The sequence below is a fragment of the Lynx rufus genome, unplaced genomic scaffold, assembly GCF_022079265.1.
Source record: "Lynx rufus isolate CCGP_SWC_20201006 ecotype Redwood Valley unplaced genomic scaffold, mLynRuf1.p SCAF_14, whole genome shotgun sequence".
NCBI classification, from domain to species: Eukaryota; Metazoa; Chordata; class Mammalia; order Carnivora; family Felidae; genus Lynx; species Lynx rufus.
Window position 1 is genome coordinate 55,138,271 of NW_025814828.1, and position 16,842 is coordinate 55,155,112.

Here is a 16,842-nt window from a genome sequence, read left to right on the forward strand (position 1 = left end):
AGCAAATCAAATCCAACAACACATTTAAAAATCCTTTATATGATCAAATGAGTTTTCTTCCTGGGTTCCAAGAGTGGTTCTATATTCACAAGTCAATCAAGGTGATGCATAACATCAATAACAGAAAGGATAAAAATCATATAATCATTTCAATAGATTAAGGAAAAGCACTTGACAAAGTACAACATCCATTCAAGATAAAAACTCTCAACAAAGTAGGTTTAGAGGGAACATACCTCAATGTAATAAAGGCCCTGTATGAAAACCCCACAGCTAATATTATCCTCAATGTGGAAAACCTGAAGACTTTTCTTCTATGGGTAAGGAAGAAGACAAGGATGTCCACTTTAACAACTGTTGTTTAACATACTACTGGAACTCCTAGCCACAGCAATCAGAAAACTAACAAAAAAAGAAATAAAAGTGATCCAAATCTGCAAGGAAGAAGTAAAGCCTTCACTTTTTATGGATGACATGATACTTATACAAAGAAAATCTAAAATGCACCACCTAAAAACTGCTAGAACTGATAAACAAATTCAATAAAGTCACAGGATACATCAATGTACAGAAATCTGTTGCATTTCTATACACTAATAATGAAACATCAGAAAAATAAATTAAATAATTAATCCCATTTACAATTACACCAAAAATAATAAGGTATCTAGGAATAATCCTTACCAAAGTGGTGAAAAACCTGTACCTTGAAAAGTATAAAACACTTATGAAAGGAATTAAGATGAAACGAAGAAATGGAAAGAAATTCTATGCTCATGAATTGGAAAAACAAATATTGTTTAAATGTCTATACTATCCAAAGCAATCTGCATATTTAATGCAATCTCTATCCAAATACCACTAGCACTTTTCACAGAACTAGAACAAACACTCTGAAAATATGTATGGAACCACAGAAGATCCTTAATGGCCACAGCAACCTTTAAAAATAATAGCAAAGAAGGAGGCATCACAATTCTAGACATCAAGCTATATTACAAAGCTGTAGTAATGAAAACAGTATGGGACTAGCACAAAAAAATAGACATAGAGATCCATAGGTGAGAGTAGAAAACCTTGAGATGAACCAACAATTATATGGTCAACTAATCTTTGACAAAGTAGAAAAAATATATCCAATGGGAAAAAGACAGTCTCTTTAGCAAATGGTGTTGGTAAACCTGGACAGCAACATGCAAAAGAAAGAAACTGGACCAATTTTTTACACCACGCACAAAAGTAAATTCAAAATGGATTAAAGACCTGAATGTGGTATCTGAAACCATAAAAATCCTAGAAGAGAACACAGGCAGTAACTTCTTTGACATTGGCTACAGCAACTTCTTTCTGGATATGTCTCCTGAGGCAGCAGAAACAAAAGCAAAAATAAACTATTGGGACTACATCATAATCAAATGGGTCTGCACAGTGGTGGAAACTAAACAAAATTTAAAAGCAACCTACAGAGTGGAAGAGGATATTTGTAAATGACTTATCTGATAAAGGGTTAGTACCCAAATATATAAATAACTTAAAAAATTTAACACCCAAAAAACTAACAATCCACTGAAAGAATGGGCAGAAGACATGGATAGGTATTTTTCCAAAGAAGACATACAAATGGCCAACAGACACATGAAAAGATGTTCATTATCACTTATCAATCGGGAAATGCAAATTGAAACTACAGGGAGACACTACCTCACACCTGTCAGAATGGCCAAAAAACAACAACACAAGAAACAACAGTTGTTAGTGAGGATGTGGAGAAATGGGAACCCTCTTGCAGTGTTGGTGGGAAATGTAAATTCATGCAGCCACTCTGGTTAACAGTACAGGGGTTCATCAAAAGGTTAAAAATAGGATCCAGCAACTGCACTACTAGGTATTTACCCAAAGAATACAAAAATACTAATTCAAATGGATACATGCACGATGTGTATAGCAGCATTATCTACAATAGCCAAATTATGGAAGCAGCCCAAGTGTCCATCAACTGATGAATTGAAAAAGATGTGATATATATGTACAATGGAATACTACTCAGTCATAAAAAAAATAATGAAATCTTGCCATTTGCAACCACATGCACGTAACTGTACAGTATTATGCTAAGTAAGGTAGTCAGCCAGGGAAAGACAAATACTACATGATTTCACTCATATGTGGAATTTAAGAAACAAATGAACAAAGAGGATAAAAAGAGAGAGAGTGTGGCAAATCAAGAAACAGATTCATAACTCTAGAAAACAAACTGATGGTTGCCGGAAGGGAGTTTGGTGGCAGGAAGGGTTAAATGGGTGATGGGGATTAAGGAATACAGTTGTTGTGATGAGCACCAGGTGATATATGGAAGTGCTGAATCACTATATCGCACACCTTAAAGTAATATTATGCTGTATGTTAACTAACTAGATTTTTAAATTAAAACCAAAACAAAATGAAGTTACATGACTCAACACCAAAAAACAGGCAAGCAAACAATGTGATTATAAAATGGGCAGAGAACCTGAATAGACATTTTCCCAAAGGCATTTACAGTGGCCAATATACACATGAAAAGATGCTCAACATCACTAATATTCAGAGAAATGCAGATTAAAACTACAAACAGATATCACCCTACACATGCCAGAATGGTCAGTATCAAAAGACAAGAGATAACAAGTTTGGTGAGGATATGGAGAAAATGGAACCCTTGTGTACTCCTGGTGGAAATGTAAATCTGTGTACTAATTCATAAAGCAGTATGGAGGTTCCTCAAAAAATTTAAACCATAAAGATCATATCCAATAATCCCTCTACTGGATTTTTACCCAAAAAATCAAAACATTAAGTGTAAATTTATATTCACCACTATATTTATTGAAGCATTATTTATTATAGCCTAAATAATGAAAGCAAAATGCATCCATTGATAGACAATTGGATGCAGAAGATGTAGTGTGTATACATACATAATATAATATTTTTAAGCCATAAAAAAGGATGAGATCTTGCCATTTGTAAAGCATGGATGTACCTAAAGTGTATTATGTTAAGTGAAATAAGTCAGAGAAAGATAAATACCATACGATTTCACTCATTTGTGGAATCTTAAAAAAGAGAAATAATCCAATGGAAAGCAGAATCAGGCTTGTTAGTAATGAACAAGCTGATGGTTTCCATGTGAGGGAAATGGGCAAAATGGGTGAGGGGGAGTGGGATATACAGCCTTCCAATTATGTAATGAATAAATCACAGGAATAAAAGGTACAGCATAAGGAATGTGGTCCATGATATTGTAATAGTGTTGCATGGTGACAGTAGCTACACTTGTGGTGAGCATAGCATAATGTATAAACTTGTGAACATGTAACATGGATTGTCAACTACACTTGTAGGAAAAAAAATAAAAATAAAATTTTGAAGAAATGTGAATGAATATTTATAAGTGAAAAAAACGCCAGTCTGAAAACACAAAATAGTGTATGATTGCACCTATGTGTCATTTAGGGAAAGATATATCAAAGCTAAAAAATTCAGTTCACAACAAACCAAAGAGCTTATACTTTATTTTGGAAACAGTAAGTAGCCACTGAACATCTTAAAATTGGAGTGGAGAGGCAAATGAAATGGTGTTGAAAAACCAATCAGAAAGCCAGGGTACCAAACGGTTTTGATAGGATTGGTAGCTGACTGTAGAAATGTGAAGATATTACAGAGGTCAACATGACTTGGATGTCAGATGAGTGTGGGATTTTAGGAGTATTAGCGTTTTACTGAAGTTTATAGTCTTAATAGCTAGAAAGAGGTGATGCTATTTACTTACATAAAAGTTGTAAGATTTGCTGGAATACCAAGATGCTTTACAAATAATGCTTATAGTAGCTGGCCTGATGACCTTGAGGTTAATAGGAAAGAGATGACTCATTTTGGTGATTAAAAAAATGATTTTAGGGGCGCCTGGGTGGCGCAGTCGGTTAAGCGTCCGACATCAGCCAGGTCACGATCTCGCGGTCCGTGAGTTCGAGCCCCCGTCAGGCTCTGGGCTGATGGCTCGGAGCCTGGAGCCTGTTTCGGATTCTGTGTCTCCCTCTCTCTCTGCCCCTCCCCCGTTCATGCTCTGTCTCTCTCTGTCCCAAAAATAAATAAAAAACGTTGAAAAAAAATAAAAAATAAATGATTTTAATTACCATACTATTCAAAGTCTATACATTTCTGGTATGTGACTAAAATGAGCCAGATTGGTGGAGTGTGATGTACTTTTGATGGCTCTTAATTTAATGTTTTCAACTTTGGTAAAAGGTTGACTTACATACTTCATATTTGCATATGCTTTGCATGTGCAACTCATGTGGAGTCACTGTTAAACTGGCCAGTGATGTAAATATTAGCTTAGAGTCTAGGATATTATAGTCAATTAACAGTTATTGCAGGTCATGATCTAAAAGTATAACATTTAAGTCCTGCATGGTCATTTGAAATGTTGGATTAATTGTATTTTAAAACTGCCAATAGGATGTTAAATTCTGTTTATAGTTTGCATTTAGTTTGCAAGTCATTTGGACTTTAAGTAGGCATATGACTTGATATGGCCAGATGGTGTCTGGATGATGCTGAAAATCTTTGGAGAGCGAGGAATTATTACATTGTTAAGAAAAATGTAAATTGAACAAAGGCTTACTTAAACATATGAGTGGTAAAGGGAGGCACTGATGGCTACTTTTCATATACAGTTTTATCAATTTTCTAAGACTCTTGAGTACACAAAGAAGAATTGAAGTCTATAATTATGTTTGGTAAATGAGAGCCTTATATAGAAACCTATTTGCACCGTTGATGGTTACTATTATGTTAAGCATAAAGTGAAGATTTCAGGGAAAAGATAAACAGTGATTAAATTAATATGTGGTATACAATATCTTATTATAGCAAAGTCATATGATGAGTATAATATAAAAATGCATATACATCAAAGTAATTTTGGAAGGCCATTTTTTATTTTATTTATTTATTTTATTTAAATTTTTTAATGTTTATTTATTTTTGAGACAGAGAGAGACAGAGCATGAATGGGGGAGGGTCAGAGAGAGGGAGGCACAGAATCTGAAACAGGCTCCAGGCTCTGAGCTGTCAGCACAGAGCCCGACACGGGGCTCGAACTCACGGACAGAGAGATCATGACCTGAGCCGAAGTTGGCCACTTAACCGACTGAGCCACCCAGGTGCCCTGGAAGACCATTTTTAAAATCTGTGCTTACACTTTATTGAGGCTTCTCTAGGAAATTAATAATCACAGGGTAAATTTTCATAACTAAGAAGTTTGGTTTGGTAGATTGCTTCTTAAAAGGATTTGGAGATAGTGAGCCATAAATGAATTAATAGGGGGAAAGTTTAAAATATTTTGTTAATATTCTGTGGGAATATGCAGTCATGGAAAGTACAGAGTATGTTCTCCTTGGTTTCCATGCAGAATTTAAGTTTCTAACATTTTTAAATCCTTGTGTAATTTTAATAACAGTATATTTATGGCTGTTTTGATCACAAATATTAGTGACTATTGTGTTCTTTATATAGGAGTTCCTTTAGTTGAGATGATCACTTTAGTTTTTTTAGAGACCTGTTAAATGTGTTTTACTACATTGCACAACTTTGAATTTTTTCTGGTTTTATTCAACCATCATTGTTGAGCCCAAGAGACAAACCTTGAATCAATTAACAGAATTTTTGTCTAGCCTGCTTTTTCTTTTAAATGTATGTGTTTTGACAATTTTTATTACTGTTACTGTTGTTTTCAGGAATGATATTTAGGAGGATTCTAATTACACTTTCTATAGATTCATCGTTGTTCACTAGTTTTTGTGATTTTCAAAGCAAGAAAAAATGAGGGAATGGCAAAGAGGATCAAGGGATATTATTAATAGTGGATAATTGCATTTGGGATCAACATAAGCACTGTCCATTGTAGATTTCTATAATCTGCAATAATTTAGGAAAATTATAGGCAAGGGTATTTTAGAACATCTGTTAAAGATTACTTGTTTCTCGGTTTCTGTCCAAATGAAGGCAAGATTACTGTTGAAGCAATAGTTTAAAATATATTGTAAAGTGTTATGGTTTACTTATCATAGTGATGTTAACATCCATAATGTTAGGCTAAATTTCCCTAGCCTCTGTTCAAACATGTTTCCTCACAAATATCAAGCTCATAAGGGGTAAGTAGAAAAAAAATTCAATTTGTTACCCTTTTCATGTTGACATATCTGTGGCTACCATAAGTATAATGTGGATAATACTTGAAAGATATTAATTGAGAAATTTAAAATATGTGAAAACTATTTCACCTTGCATAAGAAAACAGAATTCTAGACATTAATCAATGATGTTGGTATTTGTTATTAAACTGAAAATACGTTGAATATTTTGATAGGGCGTTACTCCTTATTGACAGAATCTTCAAATTAGAGCCAGAGCATTCATTTTAGAGATATATGACTAAAAGTGTAGACCATATTCCAAGTCTTATTTTCTTCAATAATTCTGAAACCTAGACAATCTACATCCTGTCATGCCAGCATCACTATTATATATTCTAAAAATGTGTTAAGTTAGAAGCTGGTAACACATCAATATATTGTAATGATTAAAAAGAAAGTTACTTCTTGTTAAAAAAATGATGTTTGGCTTAAAGATTTTGGTTTCATGAGTAAAACAAATTTCATCTTATAAATACTTTAGGAGTGAGAACAAGAACAAAGAATATTGATAAATAAAAGCTTATGGATATAGGAATATTTTTTAAATTATAAAGCAATATTAAATCCTAGATACCATTAATTGCCCAAAGAGATACTAGGGTATAATAAAACTTACTTTAAAAGAAAGAGTGAATTCAGATACATTTTTTATTACTTCTACTATAGTATCAATTTTGATGTGATTTTCCTTTGTCCAAACAATGTGACAAATATAATAATTTAACATACACTGTCTCTTTTAGGACTGGATCTGCCATTTATGATGATGCCACATCCCCTACTTCCAGTCAGCTTACCTCCTGCATCAGTTGCCATGGCAATGAATCAGATGAGCCATCTCAATACTATTGCCAACATGGCTGCTGCAGCCCAGATTCACAGTCCACTCTCCAGAGCTGGGACCTCTGTTATAAAGGTAAGAATTATGATTTGGAAGAGGACAAAGATTTTAATTACATGTAAATTTTGAGAAAATATTAACATTACCACTGCAACTTCAGTATAAACATACGGCTCATTGACTCAGTTGCTTAGCATATAGATAATATTGATGAATTTTATTTATGACTATTCCTGCTAAGGTAGTTTGTGTTTGTTTGTTTTTATTCAATGACCACAGATCTCACCTTTAATTCTAGCTTCATGTCTTGCAGTCATGAGCACAGTGTGTGAGAGGCATAGAAAGGGTAATGGCAGAGTACAGTACTTTGCTGGGTGAAATAAACACTGTACACCTTTTTGGTGTCTGGAAGGCAATTGTTGAGTAGTATATACCATACAGGACTTGTAAACAGAAAGATCTTAGGTTCAATTCTTATCCTGCTACTTAGCTGAATAACATTGGATATGATATTTAACCTTGTCATAACAAGCATGAACTTGTTTCCTCAATTGTAAACGATATGTCATAGTAATAATCTATCCCACTTACTTCGTTGGTTGTCCAGAGATAATGTGAGTAAAATAGAGGTTAAAAGCTATGAAACACTGGGGTACCTGGGTGGCTCAGTTGGTTAAGCATCCAACTTCAGCTCAGGTCATGATCTCATGGTTTTTGGGTTCAAGCCCATATCAAGCTCTGTGTTGACAGCTCAGAGCCTGGAGCCTGCTTCAGATTCTGTGTCTCCCTCTCTCTGCCCCTCCCCTGCTCGTGCTCTGTCTCTCAAAAACAAATAAACATTAAAAAAAATTCAAAACTGTGAAACATTAAACAAATATTTATTATAATTTATAGCATTATCATTATCATCATTAGAATACTATTTTTTTCAAAATCTCATGACCATTGGCTATTGAAACACAAAAAGTATTTTATAATCTGTCCTGATTAGTTTGGCATAGGATCTCTTTGCCCTCTCTCCCAGTATCATGTGACCTTTGCTTAAAAAGCCAATATGTATTTTATTTTGGCAAAGAGATAATATAAGTGTATATAGGATCAAAAGAGTATAGTTAGTAAGAGCAACCCATTGATTTGTCCCTTTATTCCTTTTTATATTCAACAAATGTCATATCCTTGATAAATGCATGCTGTAATGAACAATATGGGAAAGAGATAAAGAAGATATAATTAATCTCTATCTTCCAGTACTCACAAACTAAATGTGATGTAAACAACAAGTACCCATTTAATTTGCACAACAAGCAAACAAACTTAACAAGCAACAATTTAACACTGATTGATATGTAGGCTCCATGCCCAACGTGGGGCTTGAACTCATGACCCTGAGATCAAAAGTCGCATGCTCTCCTGACTGAGCCAGTCAGGCACCCCAATACAGTTGCTATTAAAAGACAATTACAGGGGCGCCTGGGTGGCGCAGTCGGTTAAGCGTCCGACTTCAGCCAGGTCACGATCTCGCGGTCAGTGAGTTCGAGCCCCGCGTCTGGCTCTGGGCTGATGGCTCAGAGCCTGGAGCCTGTTTCCGATTCTGTGTCTCCCTCTCTCTCTGCCCCTCCCCCGTTCATGCTCTGTCTCTCTCTGTCCCAAAAATAAATAAACGTTGAAAAAAAAAATTAAAAAAATTAAAAGACAATTACACACATGTACACATACATATAAACACATATTTAACATTAATGTATTAATACTTCATACATTCTGTGTATACTACCATATTTCCAAGGATGTAAAGGAATATTGAGGTGAAATAAAGGATCTACATGAAAATGAGCAGAGTTGATAATTTAGTGCCAATAAACTACATCCTAAACCAAACTTACAGTGTTACACCTTGTATAAAACTGAATATTGACCCTGCTTTTTATACTTTCAAATGATTCAATATGATGAACATCTCCTTTGACCATTTGTGATATAAACCACCCCAAAATGGGAAGAGTATGATGTAAGAGGGTATAATATGTACTAGTAAATAGCATTTTCTATATATTTTTTTAATTTTTAGGAATAAGCCTTGAACTATGCACATATATGCTAGAATCTGAATTATTATTGCAGATGATTTTACTAATAGCCTTTGATTTGGGGAATTGATTGGGTAAGTATGTATCAATTTTGGAAATGTCTCTCCTCTGCTACTTTGAATCTGGAGAAGACTTGTAGTGTTTCAGTAGAGCTACAGCTGTTTTCCAAATGAAAACAAATAAAATACGTGAAGGACCCAAATGAAATACGTGAAGAGTAACAGGCTTGTAAAAGTCATAAATGCAAATAAAATTAAGTCATCAATGACTAAAAATGATTGGGATTTTGAAGATGCAATTTTCCTTTTAAATGTCCTTATTTATTTGTTGCAAACACTGTTAACCCTGTATTTGGCAAATGATGAGGACATTATCACTTGCGTTCTCATTTGTAATAAAACAGATTAACTTGCTGTGAACTTTTAACTAGGCTGAGACACAACAGTAGCCACCTAATGAGCCAAAGCACATTGCAGTTAAGTAGCTAAATAGATGCATACTGATTACAGGAATGAAAAATGGATCTGTTTACTTGCAGAAAAGAAATTGTTCATAGAACTATTAATTATTTTAAGAGAAATTAAACATTCCCAGCTACACACACACACACACACACATTTTAACCCCACCTAACTCTTCATCAATATAAGGCACTAAACTTATCTAATACAGTTTATATGGTGAAAAAAGTCTGATCTCTGCGATACCTTAGGGAAACAATAACAATGAACTGAACGTTGACTGAATTTGGAAAGTGCAGACTATAATCTTTTATTTTATTTTATTTTATTTTATTTTATTTTATTTTATTTTTTTATATATATGAAATTTATTGACAAATTGGTTTCCATACAACACCCAGTGCTCATCCCAAAAGGTGCCCTCCTCAATACCCATCACCCACCCTCCCCTCCCTCCCACCCCCCATCAACCCTCAGTTTGTTCTCAGTTTTTAACAGTCTCTTATGCTTTGGCTCTCTCCCACTCTAACCTCTTTTTTTTTTCCTTCCCCTCCCGCATGGGTTCCTGTTAAGACTATAAAATCTTAAAGCAGAAATAAAACTTCATGCAAAATGTTAGTCACTCTAAATCAAGTTTTCAAAGTTAGTTTATTGTTTTACCTAATATGATGTTGAAAATGTCAAAGAAGGAGTTGAATAGAAAGTTACTTGAGTTCATATTATTTGATCATTTGCTAATTTTAAACATTTGTGGGGGAGGCATCTGGGTGGCTCAGTAGGTTAAACGTCAGGACTCTCAATCTCATAGTTTGTGAGCTCCAGCCCCGCATCAGGCTCCATGCTGACAGTGCAGAGCTGCTTGGGATTCTCTCTCTCTCTCCCCCACTCTCTCTGACCCTGCCCCACCTATGCTTCTGCTCTCTCCTTCTCTGTCTCAATAATAAATTAATTAAAAAAATAAACATTTGGGGGATCCACCTTTATAGGATTGTATTTTTTCTCATTTTCATAGCATTTTATATTCATGTAGATGCCCTTTCAATTTTTTTTTAATCAAAGTAAGCTTTCATTTTCTATTAGGCAGAGTGGACAAGAGCAAGTACCACTGTGACTTGGATTCTCTTGCTTCTCCAAACCATCGATTTTATGAATCACTTAATTTTTTTCTATTTTTATTATGGCAGCATATATTACTGTGTGTATGATTCCTGTTTGCCACCATAGAGTGATTTTGTTTGTTCAGTTCCATTTTTGCCCCATATAAATGCTGTAATTTGTTCCTATCCATTCATTCAGATGCCCATGAAACTTAAATGTAGTTCATTGAATTAAATACATTTTTTAGCAAATTTCCAATGTTACAATCAAAGACAAATACTGAATGTTCTACATTTTATACACATATTTTGAGAAAGAATCATTGGGGCTATACAACAGTAAAAGGCAGAGAAATAATTTTGACCTTATATATAAAAACCCTTGCATTGGTGGGGCATCTGGGTGGCTCAATCAGTTAAGTGTCTGACTTCAGGTCATGATCTCATGGTTCATGAGTTTAAGCTCTGTGTCAGACTCTGTGCTAACAGCTCAGAGCCTGGAGCCTGCTTCGGGTTCTGTGTTTCCCTCTCTCTTTGCCCCTCTCCCACTTCTGCTCTCTCTCTCTCTTTCTCTCTCTCTCAAAAAATGAATAAACATTAAAAAAAAAACCCTTGCATTGGTGTGTGTCTGCGTACATATAGTATTCAAAGAATATGCTTTTAATCATGACAGTTTAGTTTGAATTTCACAACTAATGAACTGCTAGTCTTTTCAGAAAATAAAACAATGTGGTACAAGGGCTATATATATCTTGCTGCTTATCCTCATACCATTACTGCAGAATACAAGTATAATTATTTGGGGGAAAAAGTTGATTATTTTATCCTGCTTTGTTTATATGTTTCTTTCTATTTTGTCCTGTATATATAGTGTTACAACTAGGTATTTATCTGTATAGTAATTATAAATGAAATGTATAATTCTGTCTTAAAACATTGTTTTTGAGGTCTGATAACAATTATAATTATCAGTATTTAATTAAGATATAGTACTGCAGCTAATATACTCAAAGTCTACTATTCATTTTACTAAAATTATCAAATGTTAATTATTTGCTAGACAATAATATAAAACACCATGTAAAAAGTGAACCTACTACATTGATGACCATATTAGTGTTTCATTGCTGCTGTAACAAAATATGACAAATTTTGTGGCTTGAAACAATGCAAATTAATTTTCTTGTAGTTCTATAGGTCAGATATCTAACATGGATATCACTAAGCTAAAATCAAGGTGTTGGCAGGGCTGCATTTTTTTCTGTAGCTTCCAGGGAAGAATCTGTTTCCTTGACTTTTCCAACTTCTAGAATGCACCCACATTTCTTGGCTTATGGTTCCTTTCATCCATCTTCAAAGCCAGAAATTTTGCATCTCTCTGATTATTCTCCCATAATATCTGCCTTTGACCTTCCTTTTATGCCTCCAAGTGTGATTTATCTCAAGATTCTCAGTCACGTCTGAAAAATCCATTTACCATGTGAGGTAATATATTTATAGGTCTTGGTCATTAGGTTGTGGAGGGGATATTTAGGGGGCCATTATTCTGCCTGCCACAATGAAAGACACTGCAAAATGTTAACTTCTACTAACGAAATAATAAGCTTTAACTCTCATGCTATTTACTTTTGTATTTAATCAAACAGCAGTTTTATCTAGAGAATTTATAAATTTAAGCCTCTCAGGCAAAATCAACGTGAAAATGTATAAGCACATATTTGACAAATTAATTTTTAACATTATTATGATTTGAATACTGATGTTGTAATTATAGATAATTAGAACAATTAAGAAATTTATTAAGGATGAATTAAATATTTTATAGAACATTCTCTGTCCCAGCATGTCTATTACCCATTCACATTTATTGCATAAATGCATAAAACAGCAATTTGGTTATTTTAGTGATCAAATTAAATGAATGATTGTCAGATTTATTCATCAAGTTGTGATGTATAAACATAATGAATAACTTCATAGATTTATAGCAATATTCATAATCATAAAAGTCTTGAGGACTATTAACAGTTACTGAAGAGCTATGTAAAATAAATATTTTATTTTTATTCAAATTCATTATTCAAAACTATAAATGTCTAAACAATACTAAGCAATTGATATTCATAGGTCTTAATTTTAGTTTGCAAAACCATCATTGTGTACTGTGATTACCAAACCATTTTGCTGGGAGAATTCAACATAAATTTCTAAGGTCTGATAGAGGAGGTGTATACTGTTTCTGTAATTTTTATTTGTGCGGAAAGACTCAACGTGTACCAGATGCCACTATTTGTGATTTTTATTCCTAGGTTTTCAAGTGTTTACCTTAGGGACATCTTAGAGAGGGGGATCACCCTCCATGCTTGGTATATACTTTATATAAATATAAACGTTTACAATAATAATATTCTTCACTGCACACCTATGTTCATAATATAGAATGTATTTCTTTTTTTCATTATTACATATTTTATTCTGACATACCATTATATTAATAAAATCATCATTAAAATGCCAATCTTGGCTATTACATAAATGATACAGTGAATAGGTTCATAGGGAAATATCAAGGTAAAATTTTGATGTATTTCTTAAGAAAGGAAATGGAAATTAACTTTTCTTAAACCTCTAACATATATCAGCATCGTGCTTATTGCTTTCACCCTCTCTTATTAAATTCTCATAATATCTCATTAATTTTGCAAGAAAAAATATGTATTTGTCTAAAATTACATGTTAAATACCAGGTATCATGAACATGCCTGCTTTTGGGATAAGGGAGAGGTCAACATTTCAAATGTCATGGACTCAACCAACATGAAAAACTTGGTGCACAGATGATATTTCCTTTTGTGTCTCCTTTTGTGTCAGGAATGGATCCCAGAGAGTCCTTCTCCTGTTCCCTCTCTGGAAGATAATCATTGTCCTGGGAGTCAAATTTCCTCCCACCCCAGCAGCAGTGTGTCCAGTTCTCCTTCTCAGATGGATCACCATTCAGAGAGGACGGGTAAGTATCTCGCCCAAAACAAGGAATTTAAAGAAATTCTTTCAGGAAATTGGTCATTAGTCAATAGAAAGTGGAGAAAGAAGCTGGGGAGCTGATGCCTCCTTAAAAAATGGCTTTTTGAAGTGGCCTTTTTTTTATTGCTGAAGCAATATGAACAACAAAATGAAACCTAAGGTGTTATAAGTTTCTTCTCAGAAAGGGCCTTTATTTACTGTGTCACTGGATTCCAGGGGAACAATATGATGGGATTTTTGTAGAGTATATGCTAGTTCAGTATGTTGGTATATAACAGTTTATGTGATACAATATACTTGCTACATTCACAGCATCCTTTGAATAATGAAAGATAAAATATATTTTAAACAGTTGATCATTTAGAATGATTAAAAAGTGAATCAATATATAATTTGCTACAATCTGAATAATTTAGATCACAAGTATTTAACATGCCTTTCCCTTTATTTTTTTATCATCTCACAAGTCTTACACCAGAGATACTATTCCAGAAATACTATAGTGTTATTGTCAGTGATGTGGCATATGGGAGACTTGAATATAGCCATAGTTCCAGCGGTGACTAGCTATGAGAATGTAACTTGGGTATGTAACTTAACCGTTATGAATTTCTTTACCCAACATATAGAAATAATTACTTCCTTGCCTAAGGCACTGGATTTTTGTGAGATCAAATGAAATAATATGTGGAAAAACACTTCAGAAACTTAAAGTGCTAAGGGAATGTGAGGGACAAGCGCTATTTTTCTCTGTGTGGCTTTACCTTGATTGTTTATCATCCCTTGCTGTCTGATTTTACTCAGGTATACAGATGTTACCATATTGTAACAAATTCTCCTTTAGTATATAATAATTATGAACCAAATGAGTTAGGTAAAATATTTGTTAATCTTATGTACCTACACAATCCAATTTCCTAAATATCCATTTCATTTAGGAAAAATTATTTCTGCTTTTCTTTTAGCCTTACTCTATATGGATGTTCATTATGTAAACTCTAAATTTTTACACATGGTAATAGTGATTGCTTTAAGCCTCTTCAAAATAATGTTTTGGTGGGGGGTGAGGGGGAGAAGAGTAATTTGAGGGATTAGTGGAGGTGTTAGGTTCCAAATTTGTGTTAGGGAAGGATGAATATGATTTCTCTCTTGTGGAAATTCATGCAAGTCTCACTTAGCCTGTCAATATTACACATTGTTTATGGCTCATAGTATGTCCAATGAATCTCAAATCAGGCTCCCCATTATAATTGCAAATTCTGTGGAGCATTTACAAATCTGGATGATCAGACTACATGCTCAGAGTCTGATTTACCTAGTCTGGAATAAAGCATGGCAGCAGCGTTTTGTTTTTATTTTCAGTATCTCTTCATCAGATTCTAATATGCAGCCAGAGTTACGAACCACTGAGCTAGAACTTGCAGCTAGTGACCCTAAGGAAGTAAATTTAATTCCTGGAAGAGGTGACAGATCTTCTAGCTTTACTTTGTCACAGCTTTTGGACACAGACCACCTGATTATTACAACATTGTGCAACTGATTCAAGGGAGACTGAGCAAGGCAAGCAGATATAGCCATAAGACCATTGATGAATCAATAAACCAAAACACACATTATTCTGTCAGGATAATCTTTGTATTGATGAGAGGTGGGAGAGAAAAAAAAGAGAGATTATTGAGTGCTGTCTAAAAGCAAAGCAAATAGGGAAATATATTTTGTGATAGATACATTGTAAGAGAATGATATCTTACACTAGAAGTAAAATCAAATATTTTCAAATCAATGTAGTATTCTTTTTTTTTTATATATGAAATTTATTGACAAATTGGTTTCCATACAACACCCAGTGCTCATCCCAAAAGGTGCCCTCCTCAATACCCATCACCCACCCTCCCCTCCCTCCCACCCCCCATCAACCCTCAGTTTGTTGTCAGTTTTTAACAGTCTCTTATGCTTTGGCTCTCTCCCACTCTAACGTCCTTTTTTTTTTTTTTCCTTCCCCTCCCCCATGGGTTCCTGTTAAGTTTCTCAGGCTCCACATAAGAGTGAAACCATATGGTATCTGTCTTTCTCTGTATGGCTTATTTCACTTAGCATCACACTCTCCAGTTCCATCCACGTTGCTACAAAAGGCCATATTTCATTTTTTCTCATTGCCACATAGTATTCCATTGTGTATATAAACCACAATTTCTTTATCCATTCATCAGTTGATGGACATTTAGGCTCTTTCCATAATTTGGCTATTGTTGAGAGTGCTGCTATGAACATTGGGGTACAAGTGCCCCTATGCATCAGTACTCCTGTATCCCTTGGGTAAATTCCTAGCAGTGCTATTGCTGGGTCATAGGGTAGGTCTATTTTTAATTTTCTGAGGAACCTCCACACAATGTAGTATTCTTAAAAATATATTAACCACGTAAAACATTTCTTATTGCACTGGCAGTAATTAGGCTATCTAAGCACATTCCCAGGTGTACAGACATGATAGTAAGATTGTCTCTAAATGAATACAAATATTTAATGATGTTTCATTTATAGTGACCATATTTTATTTATAGAACATTATGATATTTTAATAAAATATAACAAAAATGAATTAAATGATCAAGTATGAAAATTGGCATGTATTTCTCTTTCAATAGAAATATTTTGTGAAGGAGCATTTATAATAATTACCAGAAAGTTAGACTTCACCTTTTAATTTTGCTGTATATATTTGCAAAAACTTTATAAGGTGAGTTAAATACATAATTATTTTAAACTCATGAAATTAAGTGATAAATTCTTTCCAGAAATACTTTGGGAAATATATTATTAATTATTCAGGTAAATAGCTAATTTACATATGTATTTTAAAAGAGAAAATATTTAAAATGATTTAAAGAAAATATGTGGGCAATTATATATGTGCCATATATTAATTCCACTTTAAAAATTCACATGATTAAAGCAGCTTATCAATTTTTAAATTATATAATCATCAGACCAAATTTCTCCACTGTTTCAGAAGTAGAGGTGTATACAATTCATGTTACTACTTATCGGAGTAAAATAGCTATTTATGTAATACTTTTATGCCTTTCTTTTGGGTAC

At 33.8% G+C, this 16,842-nt stretch overlaps 1 protein-coding gene across 1 annotated transcript in view; it reads left to right on the top strand.

Moving 5' to 3' along the window:
• DACH2 (dachshund family transcription factor 2) overlaps nucleotides 1-16,842 on the top strand; it is a 736,007-nt gene that overhangs the window by 641,897 nt on the left and 77,268 nt on the right. Inside the window, exons 6-7 of the mRNA XM_047075803.1 lie at nucleotides 6,983-7,155; nucleotides 13,597-13,732. Of these exons, the coding sequence (XP_046931759.1) occupies nucleotides 6,983-7,155; nucleotides 13,597-13,732 (309 nt within the window). The remainder of the gene's footprint in view (nucleotides 1-6,982; nucleotides 7,156-13,596; nucleotides 13,733-16,842) is intronic.